Source organism: Quercus robur, chromosome 9 (genome assembly GCF_932294415.1).
Source record: "Quercus robur chromosome 9, dhQueRobu3.1, whole genome shotgun sequence".
Classification (NCBI taxonomy): domain Eukaryota; kingdom Viridiplantae; phylum Streptophyta; class Magnoliopsida; order Fagales; family Fagaceae; genus Quercus; species Quercus robur.
This window is the reverse complement of record NC_065542.1, coordinates 28,605,840-28,631,260: the sequence shown is the minus strand read 5'-3', so window position 1 is coordinate 28,631,260 and position 25,421 is coordinate 28,605,840. Positions and strand designations below refer to the sequence as shown.

Sequence of the window (25,421 nt, the reverse complement as noted above, 5' to 3'; positions counted from 1 at the left end):
AGCCTTTCCATAGCCTTTAGACCCGCCTCAGCACTCAGGCGAGCCTTGTTCACTTCTTTCAGCTTCTCGGACAGCTCCGCCTGTTCTTATTTTAGGGCCTCCAAGGACCTCTCAACATCAGCACAGGAGAGGGCCTCAGCGTTGGCCTCATTACAGGCGTTGCAAACCCACTCTCCGGCCACAAAAACTTGCTGAGCAACCTGCCTAAAAACAACGGAAGAATCACATGAATAAAAAAGTAGGGGAAGAATGAAAGTACAGCTTAGCATTTAAATTCAAGGATATGATAGATTGCTTACCATAGCGAGGTCCCTCTTTAGGGACAGGAAGAAGTCGTTTTGCTTGAAGTGCCTGTAAGCCTCCATGTCTCTAAGGAGGAGAAGAGGCTGCTCCAAGGCTTCAGCAATGTAGCTTGCACTCCCCCTTTGGAAGTCACTGACTGAGGCATTCCAAGGGATGGCAGCCCCATCCACCTCCAGTTGAGGAGACCAGGTGCTTTGTGGAAGGCGCACATCGGCCTTAGTTTGCTCCTCCCAGCTATCCACAAAAGTGGACCTCTTGTCCCGAAGGTCTTTGGCCACCTTCTGCTGCTCAGTCCCCTTCTGAGGGTCTAACTCCCCTTCTTCAAGCTCCTGAATCGGCCTTTTCTTCTTTAGATCAGGAATGGCTTTCAGTCCGAGGTCGGTGGGAGGTAGAGGAAAAGGAGGAGGAAGTGTGGGTGGAACTTGGGACTTGGTGGATTCTTTTGAAGTTGACACCTCTTAAGCTCTTGTTTCCCTAGTTCAATGCCATCCCATCTTCCTCTTCTTCGGACGTGCTGTTTGGACGGGCAATCACCAGAGTGGGGGTGTGAATACCTGAATGCCTATCAGTCTCGTCCGAGATGTTGATTACAAGAGCCCCTGGATTTTCTTCTTCTTCGAAGTGGAATTTGTCTATCGCCTTCTCTAGTGATAAGTGTGAAGAGGCAATCTCCTCCTCGGGCGTTGCTGCTGTTTCAGGCGGAACTTGTTGAAGTGGCAGCATGACTGATGGAAGATTGTCTTGGGCTAGGAAATTTGGGCGTGACATGTCAATCCGAGCTAGCCGCTGGTCACCCGCTCTTATGGCGTTGCCTATTTCTTGGTATATTTTTTAGATAGGCTCGAAGTCCAAAATTAAGTGGATTGCTCTCAACTGCCTATCTTCACTTACAAAGATCTCGAACCTCAGCAAGTAGTTAAGAGCTTCAACGTTGGTCAGACTGAGCCTCTACACTATGTGCCTCTTATCTGCAAAAGTAGTCGAGAAGCAAAACATGGTTAGAAAGTTAAAATCCATCATCAAAAGAAAGCAAGATGAAAGGAAAATAATGACATGGCCAGGGTTAAAGAATCTAAATCTCTTGCTAAAGAACCTAACTCTAAGGTATCCCACCTCGCTCCCCCTCTCGGATGGGGTAGTGAAGGCCATCATGCCATGCTCTCGAAGCTATCAAATAGTCATCTTTCATACCCTTGTTAGATTTAGGTAGACATGATACTAGTATGAGAACGTCAGATCGAGACTTGAGATAATATCCTGCGCTTTTAAGGGAGTGGCACTCGTACATGTGGACCATGTCATGCCAAGTGAGCCCCAAGCGCAGATGCTTGTTGAGAGCATCAACACTACCTAAGACCCTAAATAGGTTGGATGCACATTGGTGGGGGCATATCCTATGGTTGATGAGGTAATCCCATGTTATCCTACCCATGGGAAAGTCATTCCCCCTTCTATGAAAGCTATCATAGGGATGATGACTTCCCCCTCTTCTCTGTGTGTCACTATTTGTTCTAGGGAATAGTATCGCAGGATGACTCCTTGTGGTATGTGGTATTTATCCTTAAAGGTCTCTATTTTGGCAGGGGAGTCTACTAGGTGCTTAAGTCTACCTATCTAGACAAACTAAAGGGAAACAACTGAAATTGGTAAATGAAGAAATAAGAACTGGAAGGCCGAGGAGATTGGCCGAGGAGAAAAAGAAAAGTTTAAAGAAATAGAAACTTTCAAGAACTAAGATGTGTATTAGTCCCTGAAACCTTTAGAAAGATTTTCAAGGATCTCTTAAAGAAAAGGTGTGGGAAGTTTAGTAACTTAAAGAGCTTTGAGAGTTTGAGTGCTTGGGATCTCTGGAGAGCTTGAAGATTTGTGAAATAAGGGAAATGATTTCTCTGAATGCTTTATATAGAGGGCAAGATTGAGTGGGAGTTATCACGCTCAAAACCCAAGGAGAAATATCAGCCATTGGATTAGCACCTCATTGTTGGATGTAGATAACATAATGCTGCTTGGAGCAATTAATGATGCCTCGTGGGCTTTAGTGGCAATTATGGGGCACGCAAAACGGCACTCCCACGTGTAGGAATGGCAACGGGTCAGGTTCGGGCCAAGTTTCTTTATACCCGGGCCCAACCCGTGGGTCAGGACCTGCGACCTAGACCCGGCCCGATTATTAATCGAATTTTTTTCCAAGACCTAGACCCGCCCCGTCGGGCCCCATTGGGCCATGCCACTTTAGGGCCTATTCCATTGCCCAATCAAAAAAAAAAAAAATTTGTTTGCTTGATACTGATTTTCTCAGCAACCAAACAGTAGGGGAAACTCAAGAAAATCTAGATCTGTACAGATCCGAAACCCTTTGTCCAATCAAGAAAATAAAAAAAATCCAAATCTGAACAGATCCGTTGCCCAATCAAAAAAAAAAAATATATATATATATATATATTGTTTACCTGATATTGATTTTCTTAGCAACCAAACAATAGGGGAAACTGATTTTCATTACAAATTTTTCCCACATCAAAAGTAAAAACAAGAATTAACATATAATCCCTAGGTCCTAACAAGAAGACCCTACAAAATCAAATCAAACAAGCCGATCCTATTCAACAAAAATAGCACTTAAACTAGAAAATACAAATTTGATTCTTTGAACAAAAAAAAAAAAAAAAAAACGATTTTCAATGCAGCAGCTTGAGTTCACAACGAGGTGAGAAAGATGAGGGTCCGACAAGGTGAGGAGAGGTTCTTGATCGCTTGAGGTGCTTGTCGGCGAGGTCGCTTGAGGGAGAGCGGTGACAGAGCTTGGACCGGCAGTGAGATCTTGGGCCGGTGGTGAGATTGAGAGTGAGAGTGAGTGAGAGTGGGAGAGGAGAGAGGCGGCTGGTGAGTTGTTGTGAAATGAGAGAGGATTAGATTAGGGTTTATAAGCATATATATAGGAGGGTTTTTTTTTGTAATTGTATTATCTTGTAACTGGGTCAGGTCGGGTCGGGTCCGGGTCCGAGCCGAGTTTTACCAAAAACCTAGACCTGACCCGAACCTGCTTCGGGTTTTTTTTAAAAAAAAAAACCCAAACTCGACCCTATTCTTTATTGGATCGAGTAAAATCCAACCCATTAGGGTCAGGCCGGGCCGGGTATCTGCGGGTCGGGCTATAATTGCCATCCCTACCCACGTGTGCAAATCAAAGGGCAAAATAATATTAGCACATGAAAAATCAAAACCCCACTTTTCTCCTTAGATAAGAGGGAAAAAATCGGTGTTTTGAGGGGCTATTGTAGGGTTAAGAGCCCAAATGGTATATTGGGCCTTGGGCCTTGACCGAAAGCATAGTAATTCGAGAACAAATGAATGGGGTTGGATGGGTCAAGCTTAGAATCTAACGAGCAAGATACGAATGGGAGGGTGGTTCGAGGAGGAATATCTCCTCGGATAGGCTAAGCACGGCTCAAATGTGTATCCTAAGGTTCAAGGTAACCTTCTAAGAAGTTCCAGTGATAGAGGCGTGTATCTCAAGTGTACCAGAAGGCTAGGAGCTCAGAAATATCTAAGGAAAAGCTGCTGTTACCGCATTGAATGCTCTGCAGCTAACTTTTTGGCTGCATTTGTGTGGAGAAGACCCCTAAACAGTGTTGCCTTGGCCTTCCCAACTCATAGAGAGCCACAGAGAGTGTCCAATGAGACAAACACTCAAGTAATAGCTTAAATGACCAACAAGTGTAGGACCAAGATCATTCAAGAAGACTATATAATGTGAGAAACCCTCCATGAAGAGGGGATCAAAAAAAAGGAGGGAAACACTATAGCAATTAGGAATCAAACTTGTAATAGAACTTCAAGAGCAATTTATAGGAACCAGTCTCCTCAGTCGTTGCCGATGATATTTTTCCTTAGTGTAAATTTGTTATCTTCCTTTCTTTGTCATCAAGATCTGTTTACTTGCCGCTTAATTCATTGAAGCCCTGTTTTCCAACCCATTCTTTACAAATTTATTGTTTTGGACTTTTTGGGCTTAGGTTCATATACTTTTTGGGCAAAGAGTTCAAACCAGGTCCTTACATTTGGTATTTTGGACTTCTTCAAACTTTGACAATAGTCTTTTTTAGAACTACACAACGTTGATAAATATAATGAAAAAGAAGAAAAGAAGATTAAAAAAAAAAATGACAAGGCATCCACTTAGGTGTAAGACACAACTTTTGTTATACAATATATCATTTTTTTTGTTAGTTTAAAGGTTGGATTACTCCATCATGACAATAATCCTCTCTTGTAACCCTTAATCTAAGAGAAGACAGTATATGATATAAGAAATTGTATCGATTGAATTAGTTTGGTACTTTCTACAAATGTTTCTAATCAGCGAAGAAAATTCCATTTAAATACTTGAAATTTTGTGTTGAAAAGATGGAGATGAAGAAGGAGAGATGTACACCCTTTTGGAAGTTTGAATAACCTTTTTCTATCTTCTGTCTTTTGCTTCTTTTTTTCTTGTATAAATTTTTTCTTTAAGCTATTTTTTTATAGAAAATATTTACCTTACTGTACCATTTTGTTTCTACGGTCTATGTTTTAATATATACATTTTAATTTATGGTTTTTTTAATTTAATGTATTCCTTCTTCCTTTTTTAACCCTAAAAAAAATTAAGGTTGGATATCTAATACATCCTATATACATATAGGTGCAAAATATCCACTTGACCCAGCTGGCTCACGCTATTTTATCATGTGAGGAGTTGCGGATTGGGTACTTATGACCATCACATTTGTGGGTCAGTTTGACTTGCAAGTCGAGATATTTTTAATCTGCCAAGAGCCAATTTGCTTGACCATAAATTTATTTATTTAGGGATAAAAAAATTTGTTCTTTTTAAAAAAAAAAAAATATGAGAGAATAAATTTTTTTTTGAAATAATACCTATTAAAAGGAAAAAAAGTTCTATTATATGGCCTAATTAGAAAATACCTAATATATAAATTTAACAACTTACACAATTGCTGAATTGAAATAACATAAATGTTCAATCAATTTGCTGATTTTTAAAGGTTGGTGGGTCGGTGGTAGATCAAAAATTTCTAAACTTGCTAATGGTGGTTTGGTTAAGAATATTGGCCTCAATCCACCCAACTTGACGCATGCACAATCTTACTTAAGGTGTGGTATCATATGATTATTATCTGTCGAGACTTTTGTAAGTTAATTGACATCTTTCCATACAAGAAGTGCTTGAAAGTTTAAAACAAAAATAGTTTAAACTACAGAGTTAGCAGCATATTGTAACTACCTAAAATAAAAAAAAATAAAAAAAAAACAATCATATAACGTGTGGATTTAATTTTAATATTGGCTCTTGAGTGTGTGTTTACATGGAAAAGTTCTCCATTTATACTTTTTTTCTTTTATGTGTTGGGCGGCAATCTATTAATGGAGTTTTAGAAAAATATATGGTCAAAGAAATCTTTAGTCACTCATAGATAAGTGATTTTATAAAACCTACGTTAATTTTGTTAAAAGTTTTTAGTAAAATCAATTTTTGTGAAAGCATACAGAAAATAAGGGAATTGTTTTTCAGCATGCAGTAAATTTGTGACACAAATCTTGTTTAGTCATGATAAGGAAGCAATTAAAGAGGCAGAATAAACGCTTTCGTATGGCACAAGTAGCTGACGATATATGGTCGGAAGAAAAAAAAGGATTAAGCAAATCCGATAATTTAAAGCAATAAAAAAGTAATTGTATTTGGAATAAATTAAATAACATATAATGGGTTCTTACATTTAGATATATTTTCGGTGAGACTTTGCCAAGATATATCAATGGGAAATATAATAATATAGGAAGCACATGGACCAATGGATCATACAATCTAATTACATTCTGTCTCCAAATATTTTATGTAGACAATTAGGAATAATCCAAACACCTTTTGTTGGCTAATTGCTTTGTCTAAGATTATGTAATCATGTACAAGAAGCATATATCAAAGAATCGTATCACATGAGCTAGCCCACAAAAGAGGAAAAAAACAGGGACAAAGAAAGACTTAGTTATACTTTTTTTTTTTGTTTTTTTGTTTTATGTTTTTGAGTGAAGGCTTAGTTATACTTTTGTTATAATATTTGAAGTACTTTTCGTCCTAGTTGTGGTCATAGATCTCCAACACCTCGGTAATTTTTTTTTTTTTCCCTTTGTTTATTACCAAAAAAGAAAAAGAAAAAAATGTTTAATACCTTAAAATATCATACAAAGGAACAAAAGCCAGAAGAATGCGAATCCTATAGCTTATTATACCACCTTAACACCGTTACTGTCACTCTAATTTTTAACACCCTTTAAAGAAAATGTTGTTTAGAATCCTAACTTTTTCTATGGTCCCAAGGTAAGAAGCTAAAGAAAAGCTATTCTCAACCATATCAAAGTAGATAAGAAGCAAAAGAAAAAGTTATTCTTAACTAATTATGAAAAGGAAAAAAAAAGAAGAAGAAAATTCTCAACTTATTTATATCCAGTCAAGTTTATACAGCATTTGTATCACTAGGAAACCTTTAGTAGTTGAAAATGACTCTTCAAGAATGAAAGCAATAAGTCACTCTATTTTGTTCCGGTTCACGCACAAGTTAGGTTGTGTAGATAATGGTAATACAACCCATAAGACAAGTACTAAGACTTCTAGTGCAAAATAACCATGGTAGCACTAACATAGTGTGGTACTGTGGTAGTCTTTATATGAGATAGAAAACACAAGTGGCAAGGCTTCTAGTGCAGAATGACCATGGTAGCACTAACATAGTGTGGCACTTTGGTCCCCTAGAAGAATTCCCAAAGGGCTTGATTCTAAATGGTTTATTAAAACTACTTAAAATAGCAACGAGAGAAGGGGTGCAAAAGAAAAGATAGAGTAGGAGATAGAAAAAACTTCTATTCTGTCAACTGGTTCACAAAGTGAACAAACTGTTACCATGAAAATTTTTTTCTATGTTTGTGGCCAGGAGTGAATACAGAAAATATTTCCAAGGAGTATGGTTTTAAACGATTATTATTGAGAATGACAATATTTTTCTCTTTATCAAAAAGAAAAATAAATTTTTTATTTATTTGTTTGTCACTTAGTTTCTTTATGAAAAAAGTTAAGTTGGCGTGGATAAAATAATTGTATGATTTTTCCATGTGCATCAGTACTTTGCTGTAGAAATAATTGTTAAGACAAAATAATTGCACATCATTCCTTTTCTTCCTAGCAATGAGGAATCTATCATTTGATCTTTTGCACAAAGAAAACAGTGGAAAAAAGTTTACAATCACGTACTATGTGGTCCTGTTATTCCTTCCTGAAACCATACAATTTTGCTCTGATTGCGTGCCAAAGAGTGAATGTGTTTTGACTAAGAGACAGCAATTTCGACGTAGCTCTACTTTTACCCACATACACTCATAAAGAATGTTTCATAGTCCAACACTGTCGTCTGCTCCAGAAAAAAAATTGCTGGAAAATCTTAACAATAATCTTATTTGATTACGGAAAAGAAATGACCCGACCAACGTGTATTGAAAAGTAAAAAAGATGGTTTTTCAGTATCTTATTTCTAATCCATATATTTCAGGAGCCAATAGTTCAAACTAAATCAGTTGCAATTCCAGCAATGTACATGGCTAACTGCATATTCAGTATGTGTGTGCATAGAAACAAGTTAGAAGCAATGATATGCTATGAACTTAAATGGGGGTGCATAATGAAAAATCTCTGTATATTGTAAGATTGACTGGGGCATCATATGTTATCAGTACACTTGAATGCATGTAACAGTGACAAGAATAAGATCCCCTTAATACAAATATACACTTTCTTTTTTCTTTCTTTTTCTGAGAAAGAAAAAAAAAAAAAAAATACAGGAAGGTATATCATTCCCCATTAGGGAAGATAATACATGGGATTTGGAACCTTGAAAGAGCGTATGGATTGTGAGGAACCCAATAAATCACTCCACTGGTCCCCCGAGTTACCGAGAATCCTATATCCCTCATTTACCATTTCGTTCCTTTTCTCTGACTTGTATATAGTGGCTAATTTCCCATGGTCATCAGAGGTCCTGGACAATATGAGAAGCATGGGATTCAGTAAAACATTATGAAGCCAAAGAAAAACACTGTCATGAAATAGAAGTTTCAATGTGTTTAATTATATGGCTTGGTCACAGGATAAAGGTAAAGTGAAATTAATAATAAGAAAATGTTATATAGATGACCATGGGATTCAGTAAAACATTATGAAGCCAAAGAAAAACACTGTCATGAAATAGAAGTTTCAATGTGTTTAATTATATGGCTTGGTCACAGGATAAAGGTAAAGTGAAATTAATAATAAGAAAATGTTATATAGTTTTTTCCCATTTGCTATTTATCACTCAACCATGAATGCTATATGCAGACACCATCATTAGTTTGGGTCCCTAGCAGAATGCACTAATTAGGATCTTACATGGAAAACATAACTTATAAAGAGACAAATAAGAAGTCTACGAGAGAGAAGGCCAAAATTATTAAGAGAATACAATGACATTCTTATGAAAGGGTTCTGGGTCCTTCTATCCCAGCACTCAGGAGCTAAATGATATTTATCTACAATATGCTCTATAACACATTCCATCTTCAAAATGAAAAAAAAAAAAAAAAAAAAAAAAAAAAAAAAAAAAGCTAGGATATATTTTATAGACCAAACTATGAACAATTGAACGCAATTTGATCAAATAGGAGATATGATGGATTTGGCAAACATCTGGCCTTCAAATCTAAGACCAATAACAACAACTGACTTACACGTTTGGATTCAGATTCTCATATATTGGGGGCCTGTTTGAAGACCAAGGGGGAGGTGGGCCCCTAGACTAGGTATGCATATCTGTGTATCAGCAGGGATACACATGCATCACATACATAAATGACTACATATCAGATTAATGGTTTAAATATTACTTTGTTTCTGCAACAATGGGGGCAGTATCAGTATCGTCCCTGATATTTAATTGTATCAATTTAGTCACTCTTGACTCTAATTGGTTTCAATGCTACCGTACTACTAAAAATGGGAAAAAATTGCTGAAATGACAAATGGAAAGTTCCCAACTCATATATTTTGCTGAAAAGGGCTTTCATCATTTAACTTTTGCTGAAGTGGCTAATTTTGCTGAATTTTTTTCTCCATTCTTTTCTCATCTTCTCTCTCATTCTCTAAGGTCTCTTAGGGAGAAATTTGAACAGAAATGGAAGGGGAAGAAAGCCCTTCAATCAAATTTTGGAAAAAAATTATTCGATTATTATTCAGATGCATGTTAAACTGAATTCCATTTTAAGGTCAGAAAATCTTTACATTCTTGGATTCCAACCACAACACCTCTTCACAAAATCACCACCCACAGCCACTCATTAGGGAAAGGGGAATTTCTATTTGAGTGCCACATGTACTAATTGGTGTACTAAGTCTTAATCCAAGTAGGCAACAAAATTGAATTGGGATCTTTCCGTTAGTGATGTCAGCAATTTCTGTACGATTTTTAACAGTAAGGATAACATTTGAAACAATCAGAAACAAGGGACTAATTAACAAAATTAAATGTACAGGAACTCCTCCAAAAGTAATATTTAAACCTAGATTCATTTAAGATTCTATGCAATTTTAATCATTAGTAACTAGATATTTCAGAATATATATATATATATATATAAACATACAATGTAGATAAAACCAAATGCAAAAAAAAAAGGGGGTAAAGGTAGTAACCATTGTCAAAATATTGATATTATTGGCAGAATGGGTCTAGATGATGATGATGTATCAAGACTTCTAAATTATCCATGTTTTACAGTAAAAATATTTAGCATAAACCCAAAATTGAGGTTCATATTATTAGTTTACATGCAAGATGAATGAGAGGAAAAGTTTTTTTTTTTTTTTTTTTTGGGGGGGGGGGGGGGGGGGGGGGGTGATATAGTATTTGTATTTTGTCACAATAGGCCTTGGAAAACATATTTGTATTGGTTCAAATACTCTGAGTTCAACTATTACCCCATCCGGGAACTAGTAGGCTTAAAACATGCAGATGAAAGCAATGAATCACATAATGATGTTATGAACTGTGATGCCATTTGACACTTATAGTCACTTATGCCCCTAAATTTCACAAACATAATATTGATAAAAGAAAAGAAAAGGAAAAGGCAATAAGAAAACAATAACCTTGCTATAAAACATTTTATAGGATGGTAACTTTATTTCCATAAGAGCATCATCTTGCAGAAGGCATAAGAAGAAGAAAGCATATATGTTAAGTTGAAAGTGTTGCACTAAACTTTTGAATTCTAGGTTTGGCAACTAGGATCCTTGAACATAAGATTTACTTCAAGATCTTGCATAAAATACATTTAGGAACTAATAAGTAGACTTGCACAGATGCACAGAAGGGACAGAAGAGGAAATAGGTCCCACCCCTGCTGTTCAAAATACAGTCTAATGGCTGAAGCACTGCCCAGTAGGATTCTGCACAAGTGAATGGAGACTCACACACAAACTAAGGGTATATTTGGTAGATTGTAATAGGCACTGTAATGTAATAGTTATTCCTATTGTTTAGTTATTAAGTAGTTTGGTTATGTTTTTATTACAGAAAATAGTCATTCCTTATGAATAGCTATTCTTTATGATAAGGAATAACTATTTATCTCTAAAAGGGATGTAATTGCTATTCTTTAGTAGGTGTATTAATTTCTACAATTAATATATTTCTAAATAAACAAACTTTCTACATGCACATAACAATTATGAAAATAAAAAATCATAAAAAATAACTAATCTCTCTTTCAAATTAAAAATTTTTTTTTTTTTGAAATATAATTATATGAGTAAGATATTTCCTAAAATATATCTTAAGTTTGATTTAAAATACTTTCATTCTATTATCTTCAAGGTTCTATTATTGTGTTGTCACCAAACAAATGAATAGTAATAAGCGTTACATTACTTTCATTCTGGATTACTGTTCACTGCCGAAAACACTGTTCAGCACTGTAGCTTTGCCTTAATGCACTGTTCATGGGACATGAACAATGCAAGAGGCGCTGGTAAAAAAAAAAAAAGGCAAAACGCAGAAACGCAAACACCAAAACGTGATCCAAACGGAGCTTATATCAAAAGAGGGAGAAAATAATAAATTTTTACCAACTCCAGAAACAGACTACCACTCTCTGCTATCAATTCATATCTCTTTTATAAACATCCAGCTTGAAACCTTAAAGAGAGCAGCAAAGCGACTATAATCTACAGACAACTGAGAGCAGAAAGAGGCCACTACACTACAAGAAAGATGGAGACAAGAGGAGGGCTTACTAGTTTGTATCAATTATATCAAAAGAGTTAGAAAATAATAACCTCAGCGTTAGCCTTGGTTTTCGGGTGACAAGTTTAATTCCTAAACACAAGGGCATAGGGGAGAGAAGATTCTCATATATTCAATGAATTATGGACCTCATCAGGGAGAAGGTTCTGAGATATTCTATGTATAATAAACCCAGAAAATGCTACAGAAGATGTCAAGCATTTGCTTCCGATCAATTGTTAGCCTAGATTCCAGTTTAACAACATGTACATCCTTTTGAGCTTGGATCTCTGATCAAATCTATAGCTAGAAAATATGGAAAGGTTTTAAACAAATTAAAATATTAAATGGCACAGTTTCATAATCTTAACAGGCAAGAATAATACATAGATAGCAGTAGCTGTTGCAGTCAGAGCAGTTCTCAATACTCACCTCATTATGAGCTTGTCCCAATTCTTAAATCCTGCATCATTCAAATTCTTGACAGTAACCCCTTCGTGCTTCTCATAACGCCCGGTCATCAAGAAAACCTTGAATCCCAAATCCAAAACCTCTTTATAGAGTTTCAAACTGGCCTCTAGGGCAGGTGCCGTTGCCTTCTCGATCCACTTATTATACTCCACAGAATCAAAAATCTCCAAGCTGTAAATTTCCCCATCAACCCAAATCAGATATAAAGTACTTCTCACAAAACCGCCATCAACAACAATTAAGAATGAAATTCATTTTTACACAAATCTATACCCCCGCCACAAAAAAAAAGATAAGAATCCAGATTGATATTTTTTTTTTTTTTTTTTGGGAGGAAATCCAGCTTGATTTCTAATTATACAGTAAAAGCTCCACCTTTATAGGTTATAGTCTTCACAAAGTCCTCAAAACAATCTCTTTTTTAAGTACTAAAATATTCACTTTGCTTATTCTTTTTGAATAGACGAATACATTCTCACCAATCAAACAAGTACAACATCAAACAAATTTCATTATATAATAACCAAAAGGCAGGGAAAAACTAAAAACCCATTTCATTCAGGTCCCAAATAAAGTAAAAAAGAAAAAAGAAAAAAAGAAATCCAGATCCCTAAATTTTCGAATTTTCTTTCCTATATTTTCAAAACAACCAAACAGTACTTTGAAAAAGTAAACAAAAAAACCAAGCTTTAAGAATCAGAATCATACCCATAACCATGCTCCACGTAATATGGAAGATTCGAAAGCAAGGTCTCGTCCACGTCGAAGACCCAAACGTCTTTTCCATCCCCACCCAATTCCACACTTTTCGCATAAATCCCAGCCTCCTTAGATACTCTCTCCACGTCGATCTTATAAGCTCGACCCATCATGTAATCCTTCACATAGTTCGCACATTCCACTGGAATAGTTTTCCAGGGGCTGAGATTGTTGCTCTCAACCGCGAATCTCCAACTCGTACAGTGTAATCTGACCTCCTCATCGAATTCCTTGAAGTGGGTCTCAATGTTTTCCGGGTATTCGATGATCAAAGGCCTCGGGAATATGTGGGGATTGGAATTCTCGTGAGAAAAAGCAAAGGAAAGTAAAGTGAATAGAAGGAGAATTCTCAGGAAAGCCATGCTGTGGGGATGAAAAACTAACGTTTGAGGGAATTGAAGTTCTGGGTATCAGAGAAATCGATGGAATTCAATGTGAAATGAGAAAACAAATTCAGGGAAAGTGAGAAATCCGATGGGATTTAGGAAGGAATTTAAAATGATTGTAGAAAAAGGAAATGCGTTTCCTTGTTTGGCAATCTTAATTGTTTGGATTGGAACAATGAATGAATAAACCTCTTCCCTTCTCTTCTCTTTCCTGGGTTGGGAAAGAGAAGAGGATTACTGTACTCGGTTGCGTGCGAGCGACGAAAATAAGGTGTTTTAAAAGGTTTTTGGCCATGGAGTTGAGGGGTATATCGGTAATTATGGATTTGAGATTAGTTTTTTCTTTAAAATAGAAAGTTTTAGTTAACTGTAGTCTTGGAGTTATTATTAATAAATTATTTTAAAAAAGTTTTGATACTATTAATATAAAAATTAATAAAAGAATTAATTTTTTTTATAAAGAGTTTCTAAAAATATTTCATAAACTAATAACATTCATTACCTTTTCCAAAAAAGAAAATTCCATTTTTTAGAGAAATTAAAAAAAAAAAAAACTAACAAGGCATTATAAATAAATTTTTTTTAGCAAATTAGTAAATTCCAATTTCTTTCTTGAGTAAATCCAATTTCTGTTTTTTTTTTAATAATTTATCTTACACGACAATTACTCTTATGTGTTTTATATTCAATAATTTTAAATGAATTTCAATCCACTAATATTAGACAATTTTTTTTTAAAAAAAAAGTATTAATTAAGGGTTTTAATTAATATTTTGACTTAAAATTTTGTTATGAATTGATGAATCTTATTATTTCCCTTATTATTGTATCATGTGCAAATGCGCAATTAATGTTAGATGCTACATCATTAATCACAACTTGTATGAAACCTAATATGTATGCTAAATTTTGCTCTAATAAATTCTAGAAAATGTTAACACCATAAACTATTTTACAAACACCTAAGTAAAAAATGATATTTGCGGTGGATTCAGTTAAGAACCAGTAAGAATTTACCACATTAACAGTTTGTAAAAATATTGTAAAATAATTTGTGGTTGTAAATGCTTAATCAATTAGACTATGCTAGTTCCTTGCCATTTGGAGGTAGGGTTGGTTTTGGATGACATCCAAAAGATTGTTACTCATTTTAGATGCCTTTCATTCAATTTTATTCTTTAAAATACATACTTGTGTTACTCTAGCTCTAGTTAGAGCTGCAAAAAAGATAGAGAAGGCATCCAGTTCAATTGAGGAATGCCCATTTTTTCTCTTTTCTATTGTACAAATAGAGTTTGAAGGAATAAACTTCTATCCTTTTTACTAAAAAAAAAAAAAAAACTTGGTTAAGCAAGCTATTATAGAATGGAAAAATAACTCTTGCTTTCTCTTTCCCATTGTGGAAATGGATTTTGAAGGAATAAACTTCTATCCCTTTTACATTAAAAAAAAAAATATATTGTTTAAGCAAGTTACTATAGGATGGAAAAGACCTCATCTTTACTCTTTCCCATTGTAAAAATGGAGTTTGAAAGAATAAAACTTCTATTCTTTTTACTTAAAAAAAAAAAAAAAAAAAAAAAAAAAAAAAAAAAAAAAAAAAAAACTTGATTAAGCAAAGCTATTATAGGATGGACAATAAATCATCTTTTTTCTTTCCCATTGTAAAAATGGAATTTGAAGGAATAAACTTTTATTCCCCCCCCCCCCCCCTTTTTTTTTTTTAATTTTAAATCTTGGTTAAGCAAGCTTTTATAGGATGGAAAATAAAATGCCAACCGCATCACAAAATATTAAGTACTTTTTTGTGGCATACTTCATATGCAACTAAAAGGACTTGAAAATGCCAATCACATCTTTCTTTCTCTCCCTTTTTTTTTTCCTCCATAAACCATAATAATAATGAAAAATGTTTTAGCACTGGCGCATATGGATTAGCAGACATTTTAGAACACGAAATCCCTCGATGTCATAATGTATTTTAAACGTGGTTTACTTTTTACTTGGTAACACCAATTTTGAGTTTGATTAGGTTGGATGGCAAGAAGGAGTCGTATGACAAAGTCACAAATGTATCCGAATTGTTCAAACATAGCAGTTTTTGTTGGCAATAGTCCTTGTATACGCACGCAACAAAAGGAACAAATACACTTCTATAAATTATCTTTAACAGCCGTATTTGAACAAGAAAGCTAGTAAATTCACCATTACATAAACTAAAGACTATGCATTTACGTCAGAACAGAGTTTCTAATATTCATTGAACATAAAAATTCAAACAGGGAAGCAAGAAAGAACATACCCTACAATATACTGGAAATTGATCATGATCATTGCACATAACACGCTAGTAAATAGATAGGTTCGCTTGTTTCCTCACAAGACACTGGTTTTCACTAATGGACCAATAATCTTTAACATATTCAGAGTTCTGCCACACTGAACGCCAACATAAACAAGAAAAACCCTTTTTCTTTTTTTACAGATTTAGACCAGCGCCAGCTTTCTTCCACTTCAACTCGGCGGCCATTCTCAAGCAATCCTTGATTAAGCTAGACCTTTTCCCAGATTTTTCAGATGTTATACCCTTATGCTTGTCTTTTATACGCTCCAATTTTGTAGTCATTTCCTTGACTTCTGCATCATACTTTGTGATATCTGTTTCAAGTTCCTGAAGGGTGTCATCTTCTAGTTTTCTAAGCCGGAGTCCAAAATAAGCTTTTGTAACTCCCCTCCACTGATCATGAACAAACTGAATTTTGAACCCAGCATATTCCAGGGCTCTCAAATACAGCCTCCAATTCAATAGTTTATCTTCTGTGATATCCAAAATTCTGGTGCAGCACACGCTATCTATAGTCCCACATAATATGACAATTAGATACATCTTTACCCTAGAAGATAAATAGGTCTCAGCACCCACATCACCATTGTTAGAAATACTGAATTCAATAGTATTGTATTTCATAGTAAAAGAATATACATGAATGCATTTATATAAGAGGCAGATGTGTGTAGTACAAATAAGAGTGTAGTACAAGTATGTGTGTTATACAAGTAAACAAGGTGGGTCTAAAGCCCACAACACATTACACGTTAACAGCCCCCCTCAAACTTAAGGTGGGTGTGAGACTAACTTGAGGTTGTCAACCAAAGCACGAAGGCGTCCCTTAGGATGTGACTTAGTGAAGATATTTGCAAGTTGATCTTTGGAGGAGACTGAGAAAAAGTTGAGAGCACCATGGACAAGATGATAACGGATAAAATGACAATCAATCTCGATGTGTTTAGTCCATTCATGGAAGACATCATTGTGAGCAATATGAATGACACTTTGGTTATCACAATAAAGAGAAGTAGCAGGAGATGTGGACACACCTAAATCCTTAAGAAGCCATTGTAGCTAAAGGAGCTCAGATGTGGTATCAGCAAGGACATGATATTCTGTTTCAGTACTGGAACGAGTCATAAGGGTTTGTTTCTTGCTTCGCCAAGAAATCAAAGAAGAACCAAGGAGAAAGCAATAATTAGTGGTGGACTTGCGATTAATGGGATCTCCTGCCCAATCAGCATTAGAGAATGTACGGAGAACAAGAAGAGACTAAACTGAGTAGAAAAGGTCATGGAAGAAAGCGTCCTACAAGTATCAAAGAATGCACAGAACAGCAGCATAGTGAGCTGATCGTGGAGCAAACAAATACTACCTCACTTGATGAATAGCATAGGAAATGTTTGGACGAGTAATAATGAGATAAACTAGGCTGTCAACCAATCATCTGTAAAGATAGGGATTAGACAATGAAGAGACTAAACTGAGTAGAAAAGGTCATGGAAGAAAGCGTCCTACAAGTATCAAAGAATGCACAGAACAGCAGCATAGTGAGCTGATCGTGGAGCAAACAAATACTACCTCACTTGATGAATAGCATAGGAAATGTTTGGACGAGTAATAATGAGATAAACTAGGCTGTCAACCAATCATCTGTAAAGATAGGGATTAGACAATGGTTCCCCCCCCCCCCCGGAGGGAGTTAGATGTGCATTAAGTTCAACTGGAGTGTCCACAGTCTTACTATCAATGAGTCCAACTTGAGACAAAAGTTCAAAAGCATACTTGACTTGAGTAATATAAAGACCGTCTATGGAATGAGTGATTGCAAGACCCAAGAAATAGTTGAGATGTCCAAAATCTTTCATCTCAAACTACTGACTGAGAAAATCCTTGAATGCCACTGAGGTCATCACTAGTTATGATCATATTATCCACATATAGAAGAAGCAAAATGGTGCATTTGTCAGTGCGGTGAAGAAATAAAGCAAAATCATAAGGACTGGTAACCCATGCGAAAGATGGTGGAGCTGAACTTGGCAAACCAAGCTCGTGGAGCTTTTTTAAGGCCATAAAATGCACGTCGAAGGTGACAAACCTTATTTGATTCAATAGAGAGACCAGGAGGAGGTTGCATATAAACTTCTTCACTTAAATCCCCATTAATGAAGGCATTTTTAACATTCATCTGAAAAATGTCCCATTTACTGGCAGCAGTAATAGCTAAGAAGGCACGAATAGATGAGATACGAGCAACTGGAGTAAAGGTATCTTCATAATCAATCTCATACTTTTATGTAAAACCCTTTGCAATAAGACAAGTCTTATAGCGTTCAATGGACCTATTAGAGTAAGTCTTGATATTGTAGATCCACTTACAACTAACCACAGACTGTCTAGGAGGGAGAGTAACCAAATCCCAAGTATGGTTTTTGGATAATGCACCAAGTTCCTCTTTCATCGCAATCTGTCATAGCGTTCAATGGACCCATCAGAGTAAGTCTTGATATTGTAGATCCACTTACAACCAACCACAGACTATCTAGGAAGGAGCGTAACCAAATCCCAAGTATGGTTTTTGGATAATGCATCAAGTTCCTCTTTCATCGCAATCTGCCATAAAGGGTCAGTAGAGGCCTCACGATAGGTGTGAGGCTCATGTAGTGTAGCAAGAGTAATGTAACAATGATAGTTAAGTAAATGTGAATGAATAGGTTTTACCCGAGTTGAGTGACGAGGTGGAATATCTTGTGGAAGATCTTTAAGCGGAGCAAGAGCAGGAGACCTAGGCTCAAAGTAGGGTAGCTAGGGGTGTGCATATGTCAGGTTGGGTTAGATTAAGGGGATTTTTTTATCCAACCCACCATGGTGGGTCAAAAAAAATTCAACCCAACCCAACCCATCACATAAGTCCAACCCATGAGTTTGACAATTTTTTTTATTACTATTATTATTAAATTGAACAGAAAAAAAAAAAAAATATATATATATATATATATATATCACACTTGCCACCTGAGTTAATAAACAAAATATACATTTATATATAAACTAATATTCTAACTTAGTTGTAAACAAAATATGTTTAAATATCCAACTGAGTTGATAAACAAAATATAAATTAACTAGTATCCTAATTCATGTATAAACAAAATATACATGAGTTCTTAACTCAGTTATAAAAAAAAATATATATATATATATATATCTAAAATTTTTTAATTTTTTATTAATTATATAATATATTTAAATATATATTAAAAGAACTAATAGGATTTTATATTATATATGATAGTAGGAACTGAGAAAGTGCTCTATAGCTGGTTTTTTTTAAAAAAAATTATTAAATATATAATATATTTTAAACATATATTAAAATATGGGTGGGTTGGGTCGGGTTTGGTGGGTTTGTAATTTTATGACCCAAACCCAACCTGACCCGTTATAAAAAAAATTTTGTAACCCAACCCAACCCACTAAGCCCTAAAAACCGACCTAACCAGGCGGGTTGGGTTGGGTCGGGTCTGGTTTGGTTGGTTGGCGGGTTTTCTGCACACCCCTAAGGGTAGCTCGTCATCGACTAGTTCATCTTTTACCTGTCCAAGAGAAGCATAAAAAATATCTAGAGATTGGATAGAGAAGTCCAAAGAAGGATCAAGAGTATTTGTAGAAGGAACATGTGACTCTTCTGGAAAGATTTCTAAAACAGATGAGGTAGTCAAGGAAGAATGAAAGTGAGAGAGTTCAACAAATGAGCGATGTCCCCAGAAGATAACATTACGGGAAATACGAAGACGATGAAAGACAGGATCATAACACCGATATCCCTTTTGAGTTTCGCTATAGCCAAGGAAACAACAAAGTCTAGATCGAGGCTCAAGTTTGTTGTGCTCATGAGGCTGAAGAAGAACAAAACAAGCAGAACCAAAGGAGCAAAGGTGATGATATTCAAGGGGTGACCCAAAAAGGCGCTCATATGGAGTTTGATTATGGATGACAGTGCTTGGAATGCGATTAATAGCATAAACAGCATGAAGAGCAACTTCACCCTAAAATGGGGCAAGAACTTCGGCAGAAAGAAGAAGAGCACGAACAATTTCAAGAAAATGACGAAATTTTCGTTCGACTCGGCCATTTTACTGAAAGGTACCTGGACTAGTTAGATGATGTATAGTGCCATAGGAATGCAACAAAACTTGAATAGCATATTGAGTATGTTCAAGAGCATTATCAGATCAAAAAAATTTGATACGTTTAGAGAATTGTGTTTTAACCATTTTGCAAAGTTACTATAGATTGGTAATATTTCAGAACAAGATTTCATAGGAAAAATCCAACTATAACGAGGATAATCATCAATAAAAACAACAAAATATCGAGATCCATCAATACTAGCAATAGGAGAAGGTCCCCAAACATCAGAATGAATGAACTCAAAAATACTATTAGAGATAGATTCACTATTATTGAAAGGCAAAGCTAGCTGTTTTCCTAACTAGCATAAAGTATAATCAAAATTGTCTTTGGACACAGAACCTAACAGACCCTTAAAAGCTAACTATTATACCCGAGAAGAGGGTGCATGACCAAGACGAGAATGCCAAAATGCAAGAGAAGGTAAGGAAGAAATTACAGCAACTGCAGTAGCAACAGAAACAGGAGCAACTGGTGAATGATGAAGATTGTCCATGAGAAACATACGCCCAACTCTAGGATCGGTCCCAAACTCCTGCCCCATTCTTTGATCCTACACAATACACCTAGAATAGTAAAAAATAAGGCAATATCCTAGTTCAGCTAATTGTCCCATAGAGTATAAATTATAGAATAGGTCAAATACATGGAAGACCCTAGGAACTGAGAGGTTGGAGGTAGAAACAAAACCTAGACTATTTCCATGCATGGTGGAACCATTGGCTATATGAATTTTAAGAGGATGTGGTGTAGGGTCAAGTTTGGAGAATAAGGATGAGTGGGGTGTCATGTGATTGCAACAGGCAGAATAAAAAAGCCAAGAGTGAGACTTACTTGGTAAAACTGAGTAAGCAGTGGAAAGAGATGCATTACCAGCCATACGAACAACTTTAGCTATGATGTCCTATAGTTCAGTGGAAGAGAGGTTGATAGTGGATCTACAAGACTAGGACTCAGCTGAAATGGAAGGCATTGGTGAAGTAGACTCAGTATTAGCAACAGCAGCAGTAAATTTGTTGCAACCGCAACAAGTCTCAATAGTGTGGCCAGGATGCTTGCAATAGTTGCAAAACTTTTTGTTGGTTTACTTGCGACGATTGCCAGAGCTAGAGGAATCAAATCCTAATTATGGAGGTTGTTCTATGGGTGGAGCAGAAGGAGAAATAGACAGAACATTAAGCTTATTTTGGTCTTGAATGGTTGCAAGACAAGTTTCTTCTCCAACCAACTCATTTATAGCAATATCAAGAGACGGAATAGGACTGCGATTAAAAAGCTGACCTCAGATGGACTTATAGTCCTTGTGAAGTGACATCAGGAATTCATAAAGGCGAAATTCATCTCTAACAGTAGCATACTGCTGAGCATCCTTTGAGCATGCCTAAGTTGGATCAGAAAGGTCAATTTGGTCCCTAATGAAGCAAAGCTGATCATAGTAGTCATTGATAGATTGCCCTGGTTCTTGCCTAAGTTAATGCAATTCAACCAATAACTGATATTTCATGGATCCATGAGTAGTGGATTATCTTTTAGCCAACATATCCCATGCCGATTTTGCATTATCAAAGCTGCCCAATAGATTGGAGATGGAAGAAATGGAAGTGTTCCAAAACCAAGTGAGGCTCATGTGGTTGTGACCCATTCAATCATGCGACTGATGAAGGCAACATCTTCTTCACTTGCCCCCTTGACAGGAATAGTGATTGTATCAGCACAATATTGCTAGAGTATGTGACCATTAAGAAAATTGCACATAACTTGAGACCAAGATAAGTAATTCTTATTCCCCTCCAATATAGCATTGATGGGGTGAGAAAGAAAAATATCATTTTTATCCATTTAGAGACACAATATGCAAAAACAGACCACAAAAATGAAATATACGCGAAAAACTGGGTAAGAAGAACCTGGACTGCAAAAGTCAACTCCGGGAGAAAAGTCAACGGTCAACGTCAATGGTCAAGTCAATGCGGTCAACGGTGAAAGCCAACTCAGTCAAGGGTCAGCGAAGATGACGTGGTGCTGACGTTAGCAGATGACTGGATGCTGACGTAAGCTAAGGCTGACGTGGCATTGCTGACGTCACGAGTGACATTAGCCTGGAGTTGTTGATGGCGCGTGAGCTTTGGCGCAAAATCTTTGTGCAGTGCATGGAGGCGCGTGCGATCTCTAATGGCTGCGAGGCTTCCACGAGTGTGTAGATCAGTGCAAGACGATCTCAGTGGTACCTGTAGAAAATTAATCGAAGCAATATTCATGGTGGTGATGAAAAGAGCAGTGGTCTTTGCAATGTAGGACTCCTCAATGGCAACGGCTATAGGTCCGGAACCCAAGGACGATGGCTGGGAGACGTCGGAGGTTCATAGGCGAGAGGCTGCGGCGGCTGCTGTAACGGAGGAAGCGATGTTGAGAATGGAGTAACACCAATAGAGACAAGACTACTAAGAAAAGTTTAGAGCAATAACTCTGATACCATGTTAGAAATACTGAATTCAATAGTATTGTATTTCACAGTAAAAGAATATATATAAGTGTCTTTATATAAGAGACAGATGTGTGTAGTGCAAGTAAAAGTGTAGTGCAAATATGTGTGCTATACAAGTAAACAAGATGGGCCTAAAGCCCACAACACATTACACGTTAACGCCCATATTTCTCTAACAAGCTTTCTAGGATAGGGGCCAAGCTTGAGTCACTAAGTAATCCCTCACAGTAACAACCTGCTCCTCTCTGTTCCATAAGTCCATTAATTCCTTTGGCCTGGATCCAAGCTTTTGCTTTAAATCTATAAATGATTTGTCCAAAAACAAGGAATTATTCGGCTCATCCTCCGATGAGTTGTCTTCATCGATACTTTCTTCTTATACATCTTCTATCATTAGAACTTCCTTCAATTCCTTATGCTCATCTTCATAGAAAGAAGATAATATATGATTCCAGGTTAAAACACCCGTTCCCCCTATTTGTGGCTTAATTTGTCTTCTAATTCCTTCTGCTACTTCCATTTGACGCAACACATTTTCATATTTTAATAATCAATCCAAAGTTAGTTGATCATGCAGAGCATGCATTTCCTTTACTCCTGGATCATTAAATATTTTGGTTGCTTGTGCTGCTTCCTTTTTGCACATCTCCATTACCTCTGTTCTTTCGCTGATCACCTTTCCAGCAAATTTTCATTTAGGTGACATCAAACCCTAAATCTAAAACTAGCTACCTCAAATAGAACTTACTAACACGACCACGTGCAGCTTCGACTCCATGAACTCTTCTATCTTAGATTTGTTGAACACAAATTCTCTGTTTGTGACTCTGAGATCCCACTCAAAGGTTTAGCAACACAAACTCTCCAGTTTGTGACTCCAAGACCACCCTTGAAGATTTAAATTATTAGCTATGTATGATCTTGTTGCAGCAACTTTAGATCTATTGGTTCTAATAGTATGAGAATGATTTCCAATAGTAACTTTTAAAAGAGAAGGCACATCACCGTTTAGATCTCACAAGAGCACCTCCAAAGTCTTTACAAAACGTGTCTTAGGTTTCCTTAAAATACTATGTGAAATAAATCTGAAACCCTAATCACTTAATGGGCTTATGGACTGTTGGGTCGAAATTAAAATCTGCAGAATCCATGTCTCGATTGGTCAAACACTCCAAAAAGCACATCACCGCATGGGTGGAAATAAAGACAGATAAACAACAAGTAACAAATATGCAATAACATTAAATAACAAATATGCAAACTAACTTTCCCCCTAAGTTAGATACATAAAAATAAAAAAATAAAAAATAAAAAAACTTTTACTTTCTCCCCCTTTCGAAAACAATTTCATCTCCCCCTAAATAAAAACAGCATGATTCCCAAGTTTCATATATTTCTCCCCCTTTTTGTCATGTATTGACAAAGACAACTCAAACAAAAGGTAGATAATAAACATACACAACAGAGGATAAGAGAAAATAAAGAACCAATGAACCACAAAAGAATCTAACTTTATAGAAAATAGAGGCAACTTCCCTTATGAAGAGCAACAACTCCTTTTATGAACAACATAGCTTTTTTCCCCCTATAAAAATAGGAAAATCATAACAAGTTTTGGGAAAAACAGTTTTGGGGAAAATTTAGGAAGCGGGGAAAAATTAAGACACACATAAGTTAAGGATACACATGAATACAAATATTCTCTCTTTCAATATATGCAAACAAGACACCCAACATCCACTCCATCCAGGTTTGTAAACTTGAAAAAATTTGCAACCTTGCTATAGTAAGAGCATTAGCATTCGAGAATGTAAAATAGTATCTATTTTATATTCTCAAAATTTACTTTATCTATTTTACCATCTTATTTTACAACTCATCTTACATCTCCCGGTTTCTATTTTACTTTATCTATTTTACCATCTTATTTTACAACTCATCTTACATCTCCCGGTTTCTATTTTTAGATACAACTCATTAAAATAATATAAACTACACAAATATAAAAAAAAAAATTTTAAAAAAAATTCTATTTCTCTCTTTTCTCTCCCATTTCTTTGTTCTATCCAACAAATCTTCTCCACTACTACCCGCCAACATCACCCACAACCCATACATCCGAACCACCACTACAAACCCAACAAAACACCAAGACCCACCACCATTCACACAGCAAACCACCGAGAACTACCCAAAAAGCCCGTACCAAACCCACTGAACCACCACCACAGCACCACCAAACATCACAACAAACCACCAAACCCACAAAATCAACCAAAACTTGCCAAACCGAAACTAACCAGCAACATCACCAATTCAAATCCAACCATAGCAACTGAAACTTAAAAGCATCGTCGAACCCAACCCCAGCACCATTGATTCAAACCCAACCCCTAGCACCAGTACTATAATCAACCATGAATTATCGAACTTGAAACCAACCCACTCCGCCACCTAGCACCACCAAAACGATTCAACCCACAACCACTATGACCCACTCCTCAACCACAACCATGAACCACGCCATGAGCCACACCTTGACCACAACCATGAACCACATGGTGACCCACTATGACCCACACCATGAACAATTGAACTTGAAACCAACCCACACCACATACCCAGCAACCACCATGAACACAAACCTCGACCACCGCCCCCTGCCTCCACAACTCCACCACAGACGCCGATGTCCACCACAAACGATGATCCCAACAAACCCACACCCTCCACACCGAACAAAATAGAGAGTGGGGAGAGAGGAAGAGATAAGAGAAGAGAGAGAGAGGAAGGCTGAGATATGAGAGAAGAGGGTCTAAGGAAAGTGAGATGTGGGTTCAGAAGGAATATTATATATTAAAAAAATTAGCAACCCAGCTACAATGTGGTTGTAAATGTACCAACTTATTGTAGTTGGGTTGCAAATTTTTTTAGGTATAGCAACCTGGCTAGAGCATGTTTTTATAGGTTTGGTGGCTAAAGTAGCAATTGGGGGGGGGGGGGGGGTGTTTACAGCCTCCAATGCTAGTGCTCTGCACTAGCATCCAAGGATGCAAAAAAATGTCAATTTTACATTCTCAAAACCTACTTTATTTATTTTACCATTTTATTTTACAATTCACCCA

At 36.3% G+C, this 25,421-nt stretch overlaps 1 protein-coding gene across 1 annotated transcript; it reads right to left on the bottom strand.

Annotated features, from left to right (window-relative positions):
• Positions 1 to 8,034: 8,034 nt before the first annotated feature.
• Positions 8,035 to 13,552, bottom strand: LOC126700360 (acid phosphatase 1). The gene is made up of 3 exons (XM_050398463.1): positions 12,852 to 13,552; positions 12,105 to 12,314; positions 8,035 to 8,393 (listed from the first exon to the last, which is right to left on the bottom strand). The coding sequence occupies exons 1-3, from the start codon at positions 13,262 to 13,264 to the stop codon at positions 8,216 to 8,218; spliced, it is 801 nt and encodes a 266-aa protein (XP_050254420.1). The 5' UTR covers positions 13,265 to 13,552; the 3' UTR covers positions 8,035 to 8,215.
• Positions 13,553 to 25,421: the final 11,869 nt, after the last annotated feature.